General features: G+C 53.3%; 1 protein-coding gene across 4 annotated transcripts in view; it reads right to left on the bottom strand.

Moving 5' to 3' along the window:
* Positions 1 to 8155: 8155 nt before the first annotated feature.
* ILF3 (interleukin enhancer binding factor 3) overlaps positions 8156 to 22156 on the bottom strand; it is a 28045-nt gene continuing 14044 nt past the window's right edge. The window contains exons 5-20 of one of the 4 annotated variants that reach the window (XM_047095479.1): positions 21087 to 21234; positions 19549 to 19640; positions 19065 to 19160; positions 18282 to 18393; positions 17763 to 17860; positions 17083 to 17194; positions 16863 to 16973; positions 16354 to 16553; positions 15766 to 15933; positions 15183 to 15320; positions 14920 to 15096; positions 14669 to 14822; positions 14460 to 14513; positions 10705 to 11070; positions 9472 to 9600; positions 8156 to 8833 (exon numbers count right to left, since the gene is read on the bottom strand). In XM_047095479.1, coding sequence (XP_046951435.1) covers positions 8697 to 8833; positions 9472 to 9600; positions 10705 to 11070; positions 14460 to 14513; positions 14669 to 14822; positions 14920 to 15096; positions 15183 to 15320; positions 15766 to 15933; positions 16354 to 16553; positions 16863 to 16973; positions 17083 to 17194; positions 17763 to 17860; positions 18282 to 18393; positions 19065 to 19160; positions 19549 to 19640; positions 21087 to 21234 — 2292 coding nt within the window. In that variant the 3' untranslated portion in view covers positions 8156 to 8696. Of the gene's footprint in view, positions 8834 to 9471; positions 9601 to 10704; positions 11071 to 13478; positions 14010 to 14459; positions 14514 to 14668; positions 14823 to 14919; positions 15097 to 15182; positions 15321 to 15765; positions 15934 to 16353; positions 16554 to 16862; positions 16974 to 17082; positions 17195 to 17762; positions 17861 to 18281; positions 18394 to 19064; positions 19161 to 19548; positions 19641 to 21086; positions 21235 to 22156 lie in introns of those variants that run through there. The other 3 variants (XM_047095480.1, XM_047095481.1, XM_047095482.1) reach the window with 3 other exon arrangements.

The following is a 22156-nucleotide window of genomic DNA, read 5'->3' as shown; positions in this document are numbered from 1 at the left end:
GCCTCTCCCCTCCTCACGCTCTCTCTGTCTCAAAGTAAATACATAAACTTAAAATTTTTTTTCAGAAAGCATAAAAAGGCTTTACCGATCCTTGTATCCTTTTAGTGTTTCTTCCTGCAAACTGAAGCAAATATAAAGTTAAATACTGGTGGGGCGCCTAGCTGGCTCAGTTGCTGGAGCATGAGACTTTTGATCTTGGGGTCATGAGTTTGAGCTTCGCGTTGGGTGTGGTGCCTACTTAAGAACATAAATAAGCAATTTTAAAAAATAAAGTTAAATGCATATATTTATCCCTTTTTACATGAAAGGAGACCCTTGGTAGTTACACTTGGGGGAGGCACCTTGCTTTTCGTCTACACCCTGGAGGCCATCCCATGTCAGTACATATTCTCCTTGTTCCTTGTTCTTTTTTTTTTTAACTTTTTAAAATGTTTATTCTTTTTTTTTTTAATTTTTTTTTCAATGTTTATTTATTTTTGGGACAGAGAGAGACAGAGCATGAACGGGGGGAGGGGCAGAGAGAGAGGGAGACACAGAATCGGAAACAGGCTCCAGGCTCCGAGCCATCAGCCCAGAGCCCGACGCGGGGCTCGAACTCACGGACCGCGAGATCGTGACCTGGCCGAAGTCGGACACTTAACCAACTGCGCCACCCAGGCGCCCCTAAAATGTTTATTCTTGAGAGAGAGACACACAGAGTGTAAGTGGGGGAGGGCAGAGAGAGACACAGAGAGAGAGAGAATCCAAAGTAGGCTCCAGGCTCTGAGCTGTCAGCACAGAGCCCAATGCGGGCTTGAACTCATGAACCACGAGATCATGGCCTGAGCCGAAGTTGGAGCTTACCCGACTGAGCCACCCAGGTGCCCCCCCTTTTTTTAATGTTTATTTATTTTTGAAAGAAAGACTGGGGGAGGGGCAGAGAGAGAGGGAGACAGAGGATCCAAAGTGGGGTCTGCCCTAACAGCACAGAGCCCGACGCGGGGCTCGAACTCACATACCGCGAGATCATGACCGACCACCAACGTCTTATGGAGTCTCCTGTTTCTTCTCACTTGAGTGATGAGTAATCGCCTGCTTCTACAAACAAGGCGGCAACAAATAATCTTGCATTTAAGTCATTTCACGTGGCAGCGGGTACAATTTCAGGAAGAATTTCCAGCATCCAGATGACGGGGCCAAAGAGTATAAGATCCTACCAGATGCCCTCCGTAGGCCTGTGACATGTGCTCCTGCACCAGCAGGCAGTACCTGGGCGTGCCCGTTCCCCTACAGTTTTTCTGACACAATTCCACCTGCCCCCTCGTCAGGAGAATCCAGTGCTCAGGCCTTGACCGCGTACTTCTGCCGTGGGTACAGCTGCTCCTTCTGCTGCTTCCTGGTCTTCGGGTGTGATGTCATGTGTCTTCTGGGGCCCCAGACCCAGGGGCTTGTGCTTCTTACCCTTGTAGAATTCCCTGAGGTTCTCTTCTTGAGTCTGGCTGACGATGGCGAGAGCACGGGCAATTGAGTTGCCGATAACTCTGGCAGCACGAGGCACCGCTGCCACTAAGGGAAAGAGCCATCCTCCTGATCTTTGTTTTAATTATTTTTTTTTTAGTTCCCTCAAATAATAATATGATGATGATGATTTTTTAAGAGCCAACACTGTCAACACCGTTGGAGCAGGTTCTCATGGGTGCCAGTTTTCTGGTAAGCCCTATAATGTCATCACTTCTCACAGTGCGGTGAGGTGGGTACCATTGTCATTCCCATTTTATGAATGAAGAAACCGAGGGAGAGACATTTACTGACTTGCTCATGGTCACATGAGTAGTAATCAAGGAACAGGAATTGAAATGGTAGTTTTGTCTGAGCTCTGTAAAGCCACCCTCTTAGACAGCTTCTCTTCCTGAAGGAGAAGGCAGTATTAGGGATTGCAGCATAGAGCAGGGGGGAAAAGGTTACAAACAGGAATCTTGGAGGGGGGATTCAGGCATCCCCACTCATTAGTCAGGTGGCTTTGGTAAGGTGATGCCACTCTCTGAGTATCACTTTCTTCCTTTTTAAATTGGGACAGAGGGTCATTATGATGGGATACAGGGGCCGGCACACTGTTAAGTGCTCAAATACACACATGAATATACATGTAATAAACATGATGAAGTGTCCACTCTGTGTCAGACTCTGTTTTCACTGCTGGCCAACACAACAGTGAACTAGGAGACAAAAATCCATGCCCCGGATATGCAAACAAGAAAAATAAGTAAAAGATGTATCTCAGATGGAGATAAGTGCTAGGAAATAGAGAAGAGGAGGAAAGGGTTGGGAGGTGACTATTTTTTTTTTTATAAGTCATCTCTGTGCCTAATGTGGGGCTCAAACTCAAGATCCCAAGATCAAAAGTCATATGTTCTACTGACTTAACCAGCCAGGAGCTCCTGGGGAGGTGACTATTTTAAGTAGCCTGGTCAGGACCAGAATCACTGAGTGAGATGTGAGTTAATGCCTGAAGGAGAGGAGGGAGGAGCCATGAAAAGATCATGAGGGGCACCTGCTGGCTCAGTTGGTGGAGAGTGCTCTTGATCTCGGGGTTGTGATTTCAAGTCCCATGTTGGGTGTAGAAATTACTTAAAATCTAAAAAAGAGAAGAAAGAAGGAGAAGGAGAAGGAGAAGGAGAAGAAGAAGAAGAAGAAGAAGAAGAAGAAGAAGAAGAAGAAAAGAAAAAGTCTCAGAGCATTTCAGGCAGTGGGAACAGTGAGGGCAAAGGCCCTGAGGTGGGGGAATGTGTCTGGATTGTTTGCAATGCAGCGGTGAGGTCAGTGTGGCTGGAGGGAGTGAGGGTGGCTGGAGGGATATGAAGGTGAGAGGGTCACAGCTCCAGGTTCTGCAAGGCCTCTGGTTTGCAATTAGCTTTCCTCTGAGGTAGATGGGAGGGTGGGGCTTTTTCGGCGGAGAGTGGAGTGAAGCAAGCTCTATTACCAAGAGGTAAACTGGGGTGTGGAGGTGGGCGCTGCTTAGATTTATTTACATCTGCTTACGGGGTTTCAGCGCGGCTCAGCAAGGAAGACTGGGGGGCGCCAGAAGGCCGCCACTATTTGAGAGGCGCTGGGAGCGAGGCTTCAGAACGCTGGACAGCGCCACGCGCGTTGCCGGGAGACCAGGGAAGCTCCGGCGGGCGCTCAGGGCGGAGCTTTGGGAAAGCGTCCTTTTTCCAGCCTCTAGCTGTGAGCGCCCGGCGGGAGACACCTCTGGGGCGTAGTCGTGGGCCGAGCCTGCAACAGCGTCCAATTGGAAGTTTGCGGTCTCCCTCACAAGGGCGCGGTGTCTTAGGGCGGTGACTGCAGACTGTATAATACTTTTTGTTCCAAACGGTGCCTACTGAATGGGCATAAGAGGGACGAGCGGTGTGCACCCGGCGGACCTAAGGGCAAATAGGCGGTTTGGTAAAGGACGTGTTCGCGGGGGCCAGAGTGGGCCGGCTTCTGCGCCCCTTGCCCAGGTTCAAGAGACCTGGCTGGCGGGGGTTCTCAGCAGATCTAACTTCCCCTTTCCTGGGATCGCCACAGCTGCCCAGGGGAGCCTCCAAAAACGGGAATTAGGTAATTGGCCTTAAGAAGCTGGTACTGAGGAGCGCCTCGGTGGCTCAAGTCGGTTAAGCGCCCTACTCTTGATCTCACCTCAGGTCTGGATCTCAGGCTAGTGGGTTCAAGCCCCAACTTTGGCTCCGCAGAAGGCGTGAAGGCTTCTTAAAATAAAAACACACCCCCAAAAACCTCAAACAGTGGTTACTGAAGCCTTGGGACCCTGAAGAGCAGGAGTCGTGAGATCTTGGGGCACAGAGTGGGGAATGCAGAGCCTCTGGAAAGAGGAGTAAGGGGGGGGTTGAATACCTCTGTCGTTGAAGTAGGCTACTTGGAGCCTGGTGTTGGTGGTTGTCCTAGGAGGACAGAGTTTGTTTTCTCTGGTTTATCCAGCCAGGGATGAGGGCTATCTTTCCATGACATTCTCACTGCGACAGCCCGGTGCCAAGTAGGCTAAGCTTAGCTGCCAGCTTCTTGGGAAATGCTGGGAAGGGCATGGGTCAAGGACGTACGACCCCCAGAGAACGACTTCCATGGTGGCACCTTAAGACTTTTCTGTTTGTCTCCCAGTAACGGTAACAGAGTAGGGACCCTCGACTTCCTGTGGCCCGAGGCAACGCAATGCCCCTCTCTGGGCCAGTCTGCTCTGTCTGGAACTTGCAGTCATTACCCCTTGCGGGTCTAGAGGGCTTTCCTCACCTAGTCCAATAGACTCGATCACCTAAACCGCCCTGAACCTCAGCCCCGACGTCCCAGAATTCAATCAAGCCTCTTTGCTGGTTACCTGACCTCCATTCTCACCTCTCCCACACACCTGTTCTTTGCCCAACAAAGGACTGTTCTGAAGCATGACTGAGCCTGGGTTCTTCCCAGCTCAGAATCTTTCCATGCATGGTTCCCCACTGCCCTCAGGATAAAGGTCTGAATTCCACTGCTTGGCTGTCAAGGCCTTGTACTGGTTGCCCCCCGCTGACATCTCCATCTTGCAACCCCACACTTACCATCTTGCAACAAGAATGCTTCGCTCACCTGACTTCATCTCTCTGAAGTCCCCTCTCACCACCCAGCTGAACTTCTGTGCACGGTGTTCCTCTGCATGGCATAAACTGTGCTCACCCGCCCTAACATACCTGGTTCCATTTAACTGTCCTGTCTCAAAACACAGGTCTTTCCCGGCACTCCCTGCACCAGCTAGGACAGGGCCCTCTTGGTACCAGGAAGCCACAGAAGAGCAGGGTCCAGGTTCATATTCCCAGCACCTTGCAAAGGACTGATATCCAAGCAACTCTGCTATATTCTCAGCACCTATTACCGGACCCATACATAAGCAATACCCAATAAATACATGTGCAGTGAATGCAACAATGAACACATGAAGTTTCCGTTTATTCTGGGATGGGTTAGAATGAGCATCCAGGCCAAGGCTTGCTGGTGGGTGGCCCAAGATTGTGTCCAGAAGTCTCAGGAGAGGCCTGCAAAGGGCACAGACAGTGTGGGGCGGGCTCACACCTGGAGACTGACTGAGTCCTGAGGCTGAGCCCAGCTGGACCAGGCCAGTCCCTAGGGGCGGAACAGGCCATGCTGACCACTCAAGAACGGTCAGTGGTCAGAGGAACAGTGCATGTTTCCCTGTCAGAGTGGAGACAGCTGGGTGTTGACTTCCAGGTGAGACTGGACCCCACTCCAGAGGGACAACCAGGACCCTAGTGATTCTGCTCAATGCAGAAAGGTGGAAATACTGGATGTGCCCCACTACTGCTTAGAGGGCCCCTTTGGTCCTAGGTCTCAACCACCCCACATCTCCCCGTGGGATCATCTGAAAATCCCTGCAAAGCTCTGCCCCTGTGACGTCACCTCAGCCCACCACACACGGCCAGCTGTTCCCTCAGTAGAGGTCTTTCTCCTTTCCGCCCTCCGAAAGCATCCTGAGCCCTCTGGGGTGGTGTCCAGTCCCAGGTCCCTGACACTCATGGTCTATCCACCAAGTAACCCTATCCTGATCAACTTGCTAAGCTTGTGGGCCCACTGGCTCTTCCCGCTGATGCTCCTGGTGATCTCCACTGGTGACTGAAAGACGCGTGTCACCATCCTCTCTGGCAGCACGCAGACCGAAGCATCTCTCTGTTGCCTACTGTGTCCCTGGCTGAGGAGGGCCCAGAGAAGCATCTGAGAACCTCCTCCAGGCTGGCTTCCTGGGCTTGGAGGGCAGCAGGCTGGAAAGGATTCGATCAGCTTTGAATGGGTGACAGGCCAGCACCCAGGTCTTCTCCATGCTCATGGTGTCAGCCACACCTTCCTGAACCCAGCTCCCTGGGGTGGCAGTCCTGAGGGCTGAGATACTGTTCCTGGTCGGCTACACCACAGTGCCATTAGCACCAACGAAGTCCCCAAGCAGTTGGGATGCCAAGGCCCGTGTGCTCATGAGCTGTCGCTTCAGGACAGGCACTGGCCATGCTGACCGTGGCGATCCTGGCTGTGGTCAACAAACTCCCAGGGCTGTTTTAGCAGCATGGGATGAAGTCTTCACCCAACGCTTTTGCAGGCTGTTGAATACTGTTCTCCCAAAAACATACATCCAACTCCTAAGTGCCAATACCTATGAATGTGAAGGATCTTGGGATGTGCTCACCCACGATTACGGTGGACCTGAAATCCAAGGATTGGCGTCCTTGTAAGAAGGAGAGCTGAGACATAAGAGGCTCTCAGGGAGGTCATGTGAAGGTGGAGGCAGAGACTGGAGGAATGCAGTCACAAGCCAAGGAATGCCCAGAAGTCACCAGAAACTAGATGAAACAAGGAAAGATCCTGCTTCTCAGATACTGCTTTCTTCTTGGCAACGAAAGTCTCTCAGGTCAGTAACACTTGTCCTGGCTTTGGGAGCACTCAGGCCAGGCCCAGGGACTCAGACCAGCATCCCTCAGCGACCAGCAACCTGGAGATCTGCCGTTTTTCACAAGAAGAACATGGCACCAAGCAACAGCTCCCTGAGGTCTCCACATCAAGGTGGCCTGGGAGTTTTCTCCAATGCCTTCGAGATTCTTGCCCTTGTGAAGGGTCTACATTCAGAAACTTCAACGTGGTGGTGGTCACTGCTTGGGAAACTGATGGCGAGGAAACCTCAGCTGAGAATACAGGCCCACAGCTTGAAGGCATCTGGAGGTGGGGCGGGGGGACGTTCTTCCCCGTGGGTTCCGGAGTGGTGCAGGCCCCACCCACAGCCTGGATCTTCTCATTTCAACACAGGGTCCCAATGATCTCCTTTTCCCAGCCCCTGGAGGTGTCCAGGAGAGATGGGTCATGGACATATCATATCCCATCGAAGTCTGGGTTGGGACCCATCCCTAAGGCCTGTCTCTCGTCTCTATTAGTGCACATGCACACACACATCCAGTGTACTGCAGGCCACCCTGGTGCTTGCACTGTGGACTGCCTCTTGGGTGGGCATCACACCATCCCTCCCTCTCCCCACGCTGGACCACTGGTATCTGGGTCCTCCTCTGCTCCAGCAGGCGGCCAAATTCTTCCCATATTTTTTTTCTTTTTAAGTGCAGAACACCTTTCTTCCACCTCTCCAAGGCGAATCTTCATCCTTCGAAGGCACACTGGATTTTCTGCCTCAGCTGAGGAGTTCTGAATCGAGAATGGTTTGCTCTTCTCCCCAAGGCTATGGTTCATCAAGCACAGGAGGCCAAGGACTGCCTGCAGTTCAGAATTTGAACGATGCCTGGTCTGAGGGATAGCAGAGAGATGGGAAGAGGAGAAGGGTCCCTGCAGACGTGCAGCCCAGACTCACTGGAGAGGCTCTTCCCAGACAGAGTCCAAGCCTGGGCAAAGGCAAGGACAGCGCTGCCCCCGCCCACCCCCTGGGGCAGGGCCAGAGTGGGGAAGGGCTGCTCTCAGGGCAGGTTTCTCCACCTCCACGTGGCTGACACTTAAGCAGAGAGGTCAGTAGCATCCTTGGCCCCCGCCCACTAGGTGACAAACGTCCCCCAATGCAAAACTGACTGTGATTGAGACGCACCACTCCAGGGAAACCTGTTAGAACAGGGCTGGGCGGCTAGAAAGAACCCCGCCTGCACACTCGTTACCTCTGGGCGGGGGGCAGCACCACGAGGCTGCAGCTGTTGGGGACACAAAACCACACCATCCAGACAGAGAAGGTTCCAGGCTGGGCTTCCCAGATCTTGGGGTGCTTTAGCCAGATTCAACTGGCCTTTTGCAAGTTGGGTTACACGTACCAAACCTACGTAGGTTCCACTCCACAGTGACATGAAACTGTACTTAAAGCTACGCCAGAATTCACGGGGCAAGAAAGCAAGCATGCTGACTTGTGGGAGCAAACCCCTAACAGGAGCGTAGGCCACTCTGCAGACCACCTGGAGCCCCCCGGGACACTGACAAAACAAGATCCCGTGTTACCGGGTTGCTGGCCCTGGCCAACCTTGGAGTGAAGGCATCGAGAGGCCTGGAACTGGACCCTTGGGTGACGAGGGGCTGTCCTGCCACCCCCGCCCCGCATTCCCATGCTGGGAACAGTGGGGGAACCTGCCCATCACACTGCTGGTGGGTCAGACACCCAGGCCTACGACGGGCGCAGAGTTTTCTTTTTCTTTTATTTGTCTACATTCAGCTTAATTCAGATGTACTGCCTGAATGATCCAGACATACAAAAAAAACCCCACTCTTTCCCACTGGTTTTTAAAATAAAATCTTCACTTATAAAACTGAAACACTAAAGCATTAAAATACAGAAAGCTCGTTTAACTCACTTCACAAAAGCATTAACAGATGATGTATCCCTTCTGGAGCTATTTAAAGACAAACTGAGTTAACGCTAACACCAATTGTAAATAGACAGAGGGATACTTAACTGTAAGAACTCAAACTCTACTCAGACAAAGTTGTAATGGCAACTAACAAACCATCGAAGACACAGAAGTCCCAAACACAGCTAAATAAGGGTCACAGGACGGGTCACGGGAGTGACCAGCTGCACCGCACAACACAGCAATGTGGACAGGTTGGGGCGAGGGGGCCTGGAGGGGCCAGCTGACATGTTAACTGTGATGCATAAAACTGAATCTTACGACGAGGGGGAAGTGCAGAAGGTACAAATCTTCACCCCTCGGGGGGCTTTATCTATACTGGTAGTTCATGCTGTGGTCTGCGTTTCTGCCGTAGCCGCCCTGTGAGGACTGGTAGGAGCTGGGAGGGCCGCTGTAATTCTGGCCGGACCCGGGGGAGTTGTAGTTGGACTGTGACGAGTAGCCTCCTAGGGAAGAGAGGGGTGGGTTAGAGCCAAGGGGCGCGGGGCTTGCCCCGCAGTCAGAGCTCCGGACCACAGCCAACAAACACCCGAGCCACGTGTGCCCACGTGGTGTCCGCGGGTGAGGCCACGGGCGGGGGGGGGGGGGCCTGCCCGTGGGGGGGCGGGGTGCAGGCACTGCCTTTCCTGCGCTGTCTGGTCTGGTCGTCACCACCACCCTGTGATGTGGACCCACGGACCCCGGTTTGTCAGGGGTGCGGGTGGGCCCGTATGGACAGCAGCAGTGGGAGCTGTATCTGGGGGCTGCCTGAACACAAGGCCGAGCCCAAAGCTCCTGGCCGGAGGACACACGCCAGACTGGGCCTCAGCCCTGTCAGCGTTTTTCCACACAGGTGCCAGCGTCTTAAGAGCGGGGCAGCATCTGGATGTCTGCTTCTGAAAAGCCGAGAAGCTGGAGGTGTGCCCGCAGCCATGTGCCCACGTCTCCGTCTCCTTGTCCCCGTCCCCACCCCGCATGGAAGCCAGATGGCACGTGCCGCTGCAGCCCTGCCTACGGTGCCCGCCTGCCCACGCCAGGCGTACGATACCCCTCACCGCCAGACCCCTCCCGAGCCGTGCTGTGCCACCTGCCGATCCAGGCCCACCTTGTTTGCCTTGGTATGAGGAGCCGCCCCCAGAACCTCCGCCGTAGCCCCCATGTGACCCTGGGTTGTAGGACGACCCGCCTGAGCCGTAGCTGTTCCCGCCGCTCCGGCCTCCACTACCACTGTAGTCTGGGGGAGAGAAGACAGTGCAGTTAAGGGGCCTCGGTGAAGACACAGCTGGGGCGGTCTGGGATCCTTGTGGCCCCAGAAGGGGCAGGCCCCAGGCTGAGACCACGGGCCTTTGCGTATCCCCCTCGTCCTGGCTGCTTAAATCTGGCACATGTCAGTTCAACTGAGGAATGCTAGGGGCGGGCCGGAGCACTGCAAGGTCCCCGTGCTCTGGGGCGGCCCGGTCACCAAGTTCTGAGGCCCTGTTCCACGCTGTCTTCCCACCCACTCCTCCAACCCAAGCTTCCCCCCACCTCGGGAAGCACACAGCAGCTTCTCCTCCCACCCACCTGTCACCAGGCACCCAGTGCCCTCCGCCCACACAGAACAGCTTCTTTAAAGTCCCTGCCCCACCCTGGGGGGGTGCCTGGGAGGCTCACTCAGTTAAGCGTCCCACTCTTGATTTCAACTCAGGTCATGATCTCATGGTTCATGAGATCAAGCCCCACGTGGAGCTCTACGCTAACAGTATGGAGCCTGCTTGGGATTCTCACTCTGTACCTCTCCCGCTTGCGTACTCTCTCGCTCTCTCAAAATACACATTTAAGGTCCCTGGCTTTCTCGCTGACCAACGTCCCTTCACAGGAAACAAGTGCACATCTACACTTTCCTACTCCGCTGCCAGGGCAGCTGCAGCCTGCTGGGTTTGTGCATGAGGTGGAGGGAGAGGTGGAGGGAGAGGTGGAGTGGAGAAGTAGCTCACGCGCCCTCAGGGGCCTGATACAACACTGTCGCCTGAGCCCTGGAGGTCACTTCACAGCAGCCGGCCCAGACTCAGACTCCACCCTTGTGCCCCAGCCTCAACCCACAGGCCTCCTTGGCATAGGAGCCTCCGCTAGGCCTGCCTTCGGAGGAGGAGATGGATGGGAAGGGAAAGGCACGGATCTGGGCCAAGGGAACCCTGCCTCCAGGGTTTCCCTACAGCCCACCCGACAGCCAGCACCACCCGGCTTCCTTCCAGTCCCTCAGCAAGAGGTCAGGGCAATGCTGAGCTTCCGCCACTCCACGGGATGCGCCGCTGGCCTGGACCCCGGCCAGGCCTCGGGGCCCTGGAAGCCAACTCACTGAATTTGCTCTCGTAGCTGTAGTCTGATCCGCCCCCGCCCCCGGGGGAGCTGTAGGAGTTTGAGTAGGAGGAGTAGTTGCCTTGTCCATGATTATAGCCCTTCTGCTTTCCCTGTGGGGGGCCGTAGTTGCTGTACTGGCCCTGGTTGTAGGACTGCTGCTGGCCTTGGTGGGACTGGTAGCCTGAGCCGTACGAGGGCTTCTGCTGGCCCCCATGGGGCTGCTTCTTCCCAGCGTGTTTCGGGGGCACTGGTGAGTTGTAGTTGTCGCCTTGGTAGTAGGAGCCGTAGCCAGAGGAGCCACCACCGCCCCCGCCGCCGCCACCACCGGCATTCCCAGAATGCCCTCCGTTGCTGTAGAACTGACCTAAACAGGAAGGCAGCGGGTCAGGCATAGGATGGGGGAGCCGGGGGAGGGGAAAGACAGGGAAGGTCGTGGCTGTGGGTCCTGAAGGCTGACCCGCAAGCCCACTGCCCAGGCCAGGGCAGAGGAATGGAGGTGGGAGGGCGAGGAGCAGTGGCTCCGGTCCTTAAAGCAGCCTGGTTTGGACTGGTCCAGCCTTCAGCTCCACTCACCCATCAGCTGATGACAACAATGGATCTTTGCCAAGCAGCGGCAGGACAGCACGCCAACAGCAGCTTTTGCAGCGGATGTCAACATTACAATGAGATGAGATCCGAGCGCGAGATGACATTCACGACTGTTACCCAGATGTCCCCAACGGTGACAGGGAAAAAAGCAAAGCCCCAGAGAAGCAGCCGGCCACCCCCACCTCCCCCCCGCTGTGCTGGGAAGAGGCTCTGCAGTCACAGGCCTGGGTGACCCCCAGACATTTAATGAGGCCCCTAAACCTGGTTTCATTCCTGGAACAACTAGTCTGACATGGTTGTTGGAGGAACAAACGGAGACTTGGCCAAATGACCTGGGGCGTCTCTCTGGTGTGACTCGTGCAAACGTGGGGGAAAGGAGACTGGCTAAAAAGTCAGGATCAGAACATCCAGGCTGGGCCTCAAGCTACAGCCTCAGACGGCCCCCCCAGAGGGCCCCTCCTTGTTCCCAGCACAGCTGCCGGGGGCAGGCAGACCGAGCAGGATTGACAAGCGTGCAGGGAGGCCGCCACATTCTCAGACCCTGAAGCTGAGAATGTCACAGTAAGACTCTCCTTGGTCACCAGGTGTAGATCCCACGAGACAGGTATGTCCACACCCCACCCCCACCAGACACTCAGGTGGGCCGATGGGGGATGGGTGGGCTAAAGTGCGGTGGGAGGAAGGGGAGGCCGGGGCGTGTGGGTGGCTCTCGAGCCCAGCAGGGCAATCCCCAGCGCTCACGTGGGGGCAGCAGAGCTCCTGGCTCCCGGGGCAGGGGTGCCTGCGGGCACACCTTTGCTGGTCGGTGCTGCCCATCTACAGACAGCCTGGTGCCCCTCCACCCCGCACCGTGCCCAGGGTGAGAGGGAGGGGGAGGGACACTCCCACACAGCCTAGCCTTCCTTCCCACTTAACATCAAGGGTTCCCCACCTTTTGGGTAGAGTTCTAATTTGGGAGTCATCACGTGCCTTCCACCCACTGGAGATGTGCACCCCACACTGCCATGTCTTGGATTGTTTGAACAAGAATTTGGATAAAACTGATCTGTGACATCAGTTTATTTTCTTCAGGCGGCCTCCTCCACCCCTCCACCCGCCCCCATCACAAAGCCAAAACACCAAGAAGGACATGGCCCACGATGCAAGGGAACAAACATGCGGAGGCCTGGCCAGGAGGCTGGAGGACAGGAGGTCCTCTTCAGACCCCCTCTCAGAACCCCGCCACCTCGGCTGCCCCACAGCCTAAACTGAACACCTCCTCGTCCCTCCTCAAGCACAGGAATGAATGAAGACGCCAAGTACTGAGGACTTGTTACTTTAACATGTATTGATTAAAAAAAAAAAAATAAAGGGGGGGGGGAGTAGTTTTCAACGTCATTTCAGGATAACTATTTCCTGGTATAAAAAGACATTATTCTCAAACAATAACTTTCTAAAAAAAAAAAATACATCATGCAAAGTTTTAAAAAGTTTCACTGAATGTTTCAAACCTCTGGGAACAAATCGTATAGTAACCATTTTGACCAGTTTTTGCCGAAGAAACGCAAAATCTTGCAAGTCAACTCAAAGACAGGCTTTGCGGCAAAGGCCTGCTGACCAGAGCCCAACCATGCCCTTTCCAAGAAGGACTTCCACTAGGAAATGGGGGTCTCAGCAAAGAATCCCACTGCCTCCGTGTGCCTCTGCACACAGGGAGAAGTCAGAAACTCCAGCCTGCACCCTAAGGTGAGAGGGCAGAAGATTCCAGACCTTCTGGAATCCATCATGGCTGCACACCCAGCAGCACAGGCCCCGCTGAGGCCGGTTCTTCAGTGGAGAATTGGGCTACGTATTAAGTCTTTCTGCTTAATTCTTTTTAAAGCCCCGTTAAAACAAAACAAAAAACAAACTCTAGAATCCCATGCATTTGCAGCTGTGATTAGGACTTGCAAAATTCCACGTTCTCTCTCCCTCAGAGCCTGTCTGTTTCCTGCACTAATAATGGAAGCACAGTTTTGATACCTTTGAGAGTTCACCTCTAACTAAACCAGCCACGAAATACCGCATTCCCAAACAAGAACCCACCAGAGCATTTACAAAAGGCGGGAGAGGTTAACTTAGCACAATGTACAATTCCCGATGTTCCCCACGTTTTACAAGATTTAAAAAAAAAAAAAAGGAAAAAAAAAAGCCAGTTGCTCTGGATTCAGATGTGATAAAATCGTTTTCATTACTGTCAAAGGCATCAACCAGATTTGGGAATTTGTTAAAATGTTAAAAATTCATACAAAACCTGCTGTAAATTAAGACAAAGGTAGATTAAAATGCATTATTATCTGTCTCTTAAATAAAGTAATGCTTTCCATAAAAAGCAAAGGTGGGCTTTTGCCTTGATGCTGACCAACGCTGGCTCTAGAATTCTGTGCAATTCTGCACAAAAATGCATTCTCTGAAAATTGTTTTCCACTTATTGTGAACTTCAATATGACCAAGTTCAAAGGCAAATCACGATAAAAACTGCCATTGTCTTAAATTCTGCAGGCTAAGAGTTTCAGACAAGCTGCGGTGACAAGCCACGGTTGAGAAACCCAGTGAAGCACAGGGGCACAGCACGGACACTTTGGGTTTTGGAGTTCGAGAAAATTGGAGTAAAAAGTTGATTTTGTGTGCAATACTTTTAGATGCTCTAGGAAGACCCAAAATCATGATAGCCGTAGCAGTCTGTGAAAAAGTCACCTACAAAAGGGGGAGACAGAGCAGAGAAAAAAAATTAGAATTCTTTTGAAAAATGGCACAGAGCGCCACATTTGAAATTCATGTTTTAGATTTCTCTGCTCCTGTAACCCCCCAGTGAAGGCTCCTTCTCAAGACAAGAGCTGTGCACTGTCAGGAAAAGCATAATCACAGGACTGGTGTTTCGCATGGCTTAAAGCAGAGAAATTTAAAATTCTGACTTTTAAGAAATTTTCAAGTCACACAAATACATGTGTTAACATTTAAAGAACACACTACACTCTTGCAGAATAGGGGCTTGAGGACCATCTGCCCTAATCACTGGGAAAAGGTGCGAGCCGCTCTTAAATCTCAAGGCGGCTGCTGCTGGTGGGCCGCCCCGTCCTAACTCCGGCGTGGGAGCTCCGCTGTAGCTTCCCCCCAAACCGCAGACAAAGAGAAACACACACTTACTGTAGCCTGCCGTTGCCGAGCTGCCTCCGTACCCATAGCTGCCATATCCGGCGCCTGGAAAGGAACAGACAGGGTTACGGGGTGGAAGGCGGGGCTGCCCTGCCCCCGCCTCTCCCAGAGTCTCCCGCCGGTCACCCGATCCCAGGGGACCCACACGCTCCCGGGAGCAAGCAGGGCCCGTGGGGACGACACGGGATGAGAGTCCTTACCGGCGTTCATGTAGCCTCCATGGTTGGCGCCACCAAATCCTCTCCCTCTCCCTCGACCTCGGATGTTCCCTCCTCTTCCCCGCCCTCGGAGGTTGGGGGGCGGGGGCACTTCATTATGCATGGGGCCTCCCATGCCGAAGCCAGGGTTATGTGGCTGCACGGGGAAAGAACGGAGACCAGTTACGTTCACCTCACACCCCAACCACGGGTGAGTTCGTGCCACGGCCGGAGACCACAGGGGCACCGCTTACCTTAGCAGCAAATTTCGGTCCACCTCTCACAGGCACGGGGGCTCTCTTCTTCTTGTTGGCTTCCAGGGCGAGAGGGGCATCGGGGAACAGCTTTTCTAGTGCAGCGAGAGCAGCATATGCTTTTGCCACCTTTTTGTTTGAGCCAGCACCCTGAAACTTCTGTCCATCCACCTCGACCTGGGAAGAACAGACGTGTGTCGGTGTGGCCCGACGCCACCCTCTCCTGTGGCAGGGGGACTCTCCTGGGGGAGCTGGCCGCTCACCTCCATGACGAAGCGCTTGTCGTGGCTGCCCCCAGTCTCGGAGATGAGCTCATACTTGAGGCCGCGCCTCTTCTCATTGAGTTCCATAACAGGGTTCTTGCCGTGCTTGGTCAGGATCGGCCCCTGCTGTTTTACGTTCTCAGGGAAAACAGAAAAGAAAACCAAAAAACTCAGCTAAGGGCTTTCCAGCACGTATAGGAAGGCAGCCACCCCTGAATCATGAAAAGACGCCCTCCACGCTATCTCCCCTGCTATCTCTCACCACCCTCGCCCCCCCTGGCCTCTGGGAGTCATCCGAGGGCCTCCCAGCAACGGGACTGCCTCCACCTGCATCCGACTTCTGGGGAATGACTTGACTTTGACCCAGGGCTGCCCCACTGCAGCCCTGGGCACTAGGTCAGCATCAGCAGGGCCCTCTTGGTCGTGGCTCAAAGGCTCACGCCCAGCTCCCTGTATAGGCTCCTGGACTGGAAGTTACTCTTTTTGGGGAAAATGAGCAGGACCAGTAACCACCCTGGTTTCATAGAACACAGAACTGCCTGCTGCATCCTGTCGGGCACTCCGGCACCCACCACGTGCTCACCTCGGCAGTGGGATCTGAGGGGAAGGTGGCGCTGGGGGTCGAAGCGGCTTCCACCACAGGTGGAGGGGCCACCACGGCCGGCTTCGCTTCCGTTTCCTCGGCCGAGTCCTCCCCCTTGCTGGACTCTCTGCCTTCAGCGCCAGTAGGGAGGCCCATGTCCTGTAACACCTGCAGGAGGGACACCCCCAGGGCCCCCAGTTAGGGAGGGCTTAGTACCAGGGCCAACCACGCAGCTCTCCCCCCACCCCCTGGATCCTGAATCAGAAGCTTCTAGGGTGGCATCCAGGAATCCAGAGGGTGTTTTCGTCACTAGCCATCCCGCTCCCTTTCCAGCACGAAACTCTGATGCCCAGCCACATCTGGGGACTCTCTGTCAGCCACAACGACAAAGCTATTCTTCCACGTATGATTTGGCACACATTCAAAAATCGACTCCTCTCAATTTTCACACACTCTCTCTAAGCCTCACGCTGTCCACACTGGGGGTTTTGAGACCGTGTAATGGTTCTGAAGGAGCCCGACACACAGAAGCACTTCTGTTGTCCTCAGAACAAGCACACGGTGCACAACACTGCTCACCACACTTACCTTAACGGCCACGTGAAGCTTGGCAGTCTTTTTGGACGGTCCAGAGGCCTCGAATGAGTTGCCATCTACCTCCACAGACATGGTAAAGATGGGGGCGTGGACTGGACCGGTCTGGGAAACCAGCTTATACTGCAGTCCTGGCTTCAGCTGGTTTAGTCTCATGAGAGCATTCATAGCCTGAGGCGGCTCTGCCTTCTCCTCTAGAGAGAGAACACCAACATCATTCTGGACTATTAGCCAATGCTCAACTGGGGAGGAGGAACCGCTGCTGGTGGCCTCCTATGGCACGGCACAGCGGCCCAGGCGCCTGCACAGGCCAAGGCCTCATCTGTGTCGTTCCCGAGTACACTCACCCCACTTTTTGTTCTACGTCTACGTTACGGTTAGTCATTTCAGAAAAGATCACATCTGAGAAAACTAAAGCCAAAGCGAGCATCTCGTCACTCTGGGATGACTCTTAATTGAGCCAGATGGAAGATACACTAAGGGCTAGAAGTGAATGCTGGTACCTTTCTTCTGAATCTTCTTCTTCTTTTTGCTGGGAGACTTTTCCTCCCCATCTTCCTCCATCGGGCGTTTCATGGGTGTAATGGCATAGGTGGTGCTGGGGGGGATTTGAACTGAAGGAAGAGATCACGAGAGAAAACAGCTGAGAATCCCTCCTGTGCTCTGCGAGGAGTCCGTGCTGCCGCTGCCCAGCCTGGGGCCCAGGCCCCACGGCATGCTTACCTGTGTAGTCCACTGGGTTTTCATTCTTTGGTTTCTTGGGCATCTTAGAAGGCAGAGGGTCCATACCCAGAACTTTATGGAGCTGGCCAAACGCAGCAAGCCGCAGAGCATGCTGGAGAAGGGGAAGAGGACCTGACTTAGCCACCCTGTGCTCCTCGCCAAAGTGTGTGCGCTTGCTAATACCTTCTGCAAGGGGTGGGAGCTGAGGGGGTTGCTAAGGGTCTCCCCTACAACAGCAAGGGGTCCCCCAACAGCCAGGGGAAGGCCTGACTGCCAGGGCCCAGCCTTGCTGTGGGGGAAGGCCAGCCTGTGACCACCCCCCTCAACAGGAATACAGGAGACCCCAACCTGGGGACTGGTTGCCACACGGAGCCACGTGGTGGGCCTGCAAGGGAAGGACCCTGGAGCAGTCCACACAGCAAATACATCTCCCCGCTGAACTCGGTGTCCAAAAACAGCACTCGAGCAGGCCGAGGGGATAGGCGACAAGCACGCGTGGCGCCAGGGGAAAGAAGCAGCCCAGATTGGGGCGCCCTGTATCAGGCACGATCCCTTCACCTTCGATCCCCAACCTGAGCCTACGAGTCCAGTGGCTACCCTGAAAATACCCAGTAATGGAACTGGAAGCCAGTGATTACAGACTGGGTAAGGGCTCACGTTGGCAATGGCGATGACTATACCTGCGCACTCTGTGTGATATCTTCCCGTTGCTGTCTGTCTAGATGCCCAATAGCATCAGTGGCTTCTTTTTCACAAGGGTCATAAATGCCAGAACCATCTGAAGGCAGGAAACAAGGAAGATATGCAGAGGATTATCTTTTAGCATCTCGGAAGAGTTGTGTTGGCTGAGGGAACCAGGTGCGTTACCCCCCACGCCCCATCCACACCCAGCTCTGGAAAACACGCTGAGCTCGGTGACCCACTCGGCATCCAGCCCATGAGAGAAATAATCCACGTGTCTCAGAGCAAGGAGCTCGCGTGGGAGTGGGTCACCACTGCCCCGGATCCGCCCTGAGTCACAGCTGCGGAGCCGGCACAGGGCTGGATATGATGGTGCAAGAGGGTAGTCACATGCTTCAGTCCTAGGGGGGACACGGGGCTGCTGCTGCCCTAACCCGGTCAAGGGACCCGCCAGGAAGTGGCCTCAGGGCCTCAATCCCTGTCCTTTCCCTGCAACTTGCAAAGCACAAGGCCCCAACCTGGCATCACGATGCCCGACGCCAGGCACTCCAGCACTCTCCGCAGGGCCTCGCCGGCACCCATGGGTCTGTTGGCTGTGCCGATGGACTTCTCACAAAGAAGCTCGAGGGGCTGAAAGGCAAGATGGACGGTTAACTCCACTGTCCAGAAGGTGGTCGGCCTGTATCGAGGAGCTGTCACTGTGTGTGTGTTTAGGGGGAGGGGGATATCAGAGCACTCCAAGTTCACAAGTTGAGGCTAAACCAAAGACAGGACAACTAGAGCCCAGCTGGGTAACTTTTCCTTAAAAAGATAACCGTTAAATCTTTCAGACTGTAGAAGCCAAGAAGCCAAGACGTGGCCTTTATGTAGGTGCTTGTATTTATTATGTAGCCACTTAAAAATATAAAACCCACTCTCAACTATGGGCTGTAGACAAACAGGCAGCTGGCCAGACTGGCTTATGGGCCCCAGAGTTTGCTGACCCCTTTCCAAGAGCAGCTACAAAAATGCTTCTTCTTGGAGTAGAGCATATCACAGGAAGTGCTACCTGGCCAGCCCTCTCCTTAGGCCAAGCTCTGTGCCCACCACGGGGTGGGGCGGGAGGGGGGGTTCTGGTCTAGCTCTCATCCCCCACCCAGGGTGTGGCACAAAGTGCTCGCTCAATATATGGCTAGCACAGGGGTGCCTCGGCCACACCCCGAAGCGCCACTCGGGCCCAGTTACCATAACGTACTACTGGGATATGGGAGAAAGTCTCTGTGCACACGAACCCCAGATGGCCACGGCTACGAGGTCCTTACCCATCCTCTGAGGGGACCCCAGGTGGGCACGCGGGTACACAGGTCCCTCAGGACCCGGATGACAATGACACATGACTTCAGCCCGTTGGCTCTGGCCTAGAGAACAAAGTACAGGCTCTTTACACCAAGGAACCTCCCTCAACACAAGGCAAACATGAAAAACACGAGTCTCAAGGCGCTACTTTGTCAAGGGTAAACGGTGAACGTTCAAGACCATCAAGTGCGTGGTCAGTGGCAACTTCACCAGGTGGACGAGAACAAGGTTACTCTTGGCACAAAGCAGCAGCAGCCCACCTACTCAGTCACAAGCCTCCTCTGGGGGTGTCAAATTTGTCTGTGCGCGCTCCTTTAGCAACTGCACGCCTGCAGGTACTAAGTGCGGCACGGCGATCTTCAATGTTACCGAAACTTTATGGTGAAAGTTAGCCAAGCTAAAACTTAGGAATTCTCTACCAAAAGACAAATAGAAGAACAAAATGCAAACCTGGAACCACTTGGCGTGTCGGAGGGACGCCAAGGCAGCAAGGCATTTCTGCCTGTCCAGAACGTCCGGGGGATCGTTGACTGATAGCGTTTCTATTCATGGATGGAATAAGAAGACAAGGCACAGTTTGACCAAGGGGTTTCTGTCAGGTGGAAAGGGGATGTGGCAGCTTCCTAAAGGGCAGCTGAGGCTCCCAGAATCTCAAGTCCTCTCCACCCTAGACCAGGGAAGGAGAAGCTAGAGTGTGTTTAACTCTGCCCTGAGGAGATCATAAAAATCGGAGGCCCCTCCAAAAAAACAAAAACAAAAACAAAAAACAGTAACAAAAACAAAAGTGGGAAATTACTCTAAAAGGAATAATCCCATGGGGGAGGGGGACAGATAGGTGGATCCTATCTTCTAATAGACAATTACCTTGCTTCCTCCCCATGATCTCCCAATAAATTAGCTATGCTAAAAATTTCAATAGCAAAAAAACACAAAAGCAAAAAAAAAAAAACCACAAAAAAACCACCAAAAAACAAAAAAGAAACAACCCTCCCTCCAAAAAAAAAAAAAAAAAAACCAAAAAAAGAACCCAAAAATAAAAACAACCAAAATAGGTGGGGGGAGTGGAAATGAACTCCCTCTCTGCTTCCCACAACGGCCATCCCCTGAGGCATCTGCAGCAAAGGGGACCACCTCCGCCCACCAGGCGGGACTGCCCTAGCCCCAGCCCTTGACAGAGAGAGTCCTGTTGGTCAAAGGTCCAGCGTCCCTAAATCGATAATTGGAATCAGGTATCAGAACCAAAGGTAATCAAATAGCAACAAGGGCGCAGAGTGTGAGCCTCTGCTGCAGCAGAACCGGGGCACTGTCACTGCTGCCAGTTGCGTGTCAGGGATTTGGATAAGGCCTGTTACCTTCACTCTGCGGTGTGAGATCTGTGATTAAAAAACATCCGCACGGAAGAGACGCGTGAGGGGCCCTTGGTGGCCTTTGAATGGTGAAAGCATTAGAAGTCTCTGAGGTTTTGGTTTGAAAATCACACAATTGTTGAAAACTTTATCCAAAACTCTGTATCAACTCTTTGCATTTCCATCACGGCAGCTGATAAAAGCAGCCAATGGAAGAGGACAAACCAAGAAGCCCTCGGTTCTGCTGCAACACAAGCTGTTTGCACAACTCCATCGTGATGTTCATGCAGAAACCATCTGGTTGTCTTCCGTAATTTAAAAGCCATAAAATCACCAGGGACACCCCTTTTCAAGGCCAAAGAACGCTCGACAGAAAAACCAAGTTTAACACTGATGAGAACATTCAAGGATTAAGATAAAAATGGTGCAATCCTCTATGAAAAGTGCTACTCACTTTTAGTGCAACCGTTTTGTCAAACTCCCAAGCACTGAAACTGAACGGGAGGTGTGACCTCAGAGTAAAGGTGGTCAAAGCTACACCGATATCCTTTTATCAAAGCAGTCTAAAACTGAATAGCACATTTGGCTGGCGAGGGAACACCAAGTTTCCAAAGTCCTGCTGGCCTTTCTCAGCCTCCCTACCTCCGGCTAATACTTTCTCCATTTCTTCTCTGACAACAGGGGAGGTCAGGTGGATGGTCAGGGACAATGGAGGCTCTTTTGTGTTTTTTATCACAATCGCAGCATCATCGACAGACTGGAGTATTTCGTACTTGTCTTCTGTAACAGCCTACAAAAGAAAATGCAACTTTCAAAACATACTTCTTCCTCAAGGCTGGCAATCAACAGCTGTATCTGTCTCTGCTGGTTACCACAGCACACATGTCAACTTCTTGGGGTGTGACATGAGAGCAGTGCCTTCATCTAGGGTATCAGGACCTCCCTCTTACTGACTGGGTCTTTAGCCACTTTCTGTGTACTCCAGAGCGGAGGTCTCTACGCAGAGAAACTTTCACGGGGAGCTTTGCAAAACAAAGCTTTAGGTTCTGGGCCAAGGAGACCAAGGGTACGAATCTTTACTTTGTCGCTGGCTAGTTGTGTAACTTTGGGCACATCACTTAATCTCATTAAGATGTTGGTGTCTAATTTCTAACATGGACTTAGTGACACGACCCACACCAGGAGGCCGCAGGAGGCTCACACGGACACCACACGGAAAGCACAACACCCAGCAGAGTGGGCATCCACCACCCGTATTTCCATATTGAGATGAGCAGCCATCAGTGTGGGGAAAAAAAACCGTGTAGTAAGAGAATTTGTGTCACGTTATGCGTTAAGAAAAAAAGCATATACTTGCTGCAAATGCACGTATCTACAAAAGGGTATGACAACACCCTGGCTTCCACTTTCTCCTTTATGCTAGTTTATGAGCGCTGATGAAGAGAATTCAAACTTCTATGATTTCTGTTAGGGAAAACATAAAGGAGGAGGACAGATGCACTCTGGAAAACCTAAAATGGGGTTTCTCCACCTCAGCACTACGGACGTTTTGGGCCAGAGCATTCTGGGCTGTGGGGCCATCCTCTGCACTGCAGGCCATTTGGGCAGACGTCTCCAGCCTCCTCCACCCGGCAGACGCCAGCAGCACCCCACGCCCCACTGCTGGGACAACCCAAATGGTCTCCAGCTCGCTAAATGTCCTCTGTGGGGAC

This window comes from Lynx rufus, unplaced genomic scaffold (genome assembly GCF_022079265.1).
Source record: "Lynx rufus isolate CCGP_SWC_20201006 ecotype Redwood Valley unplaced genomic scaffold, mLynRuf1.p SCAF_4, whole genome shotgun sequence".
NCBI classification, from domain to species: domain Eukaryota; kingdom Metazoa; phylum Chordata; class Mammalia; order Carnivora; family Felidae; genus Lynx; species Lynx rufus.
Note: the sequence above shows the minus strand (reverse complement) of the source record. Positions and strands in the feature narration are given on the sequence as shown.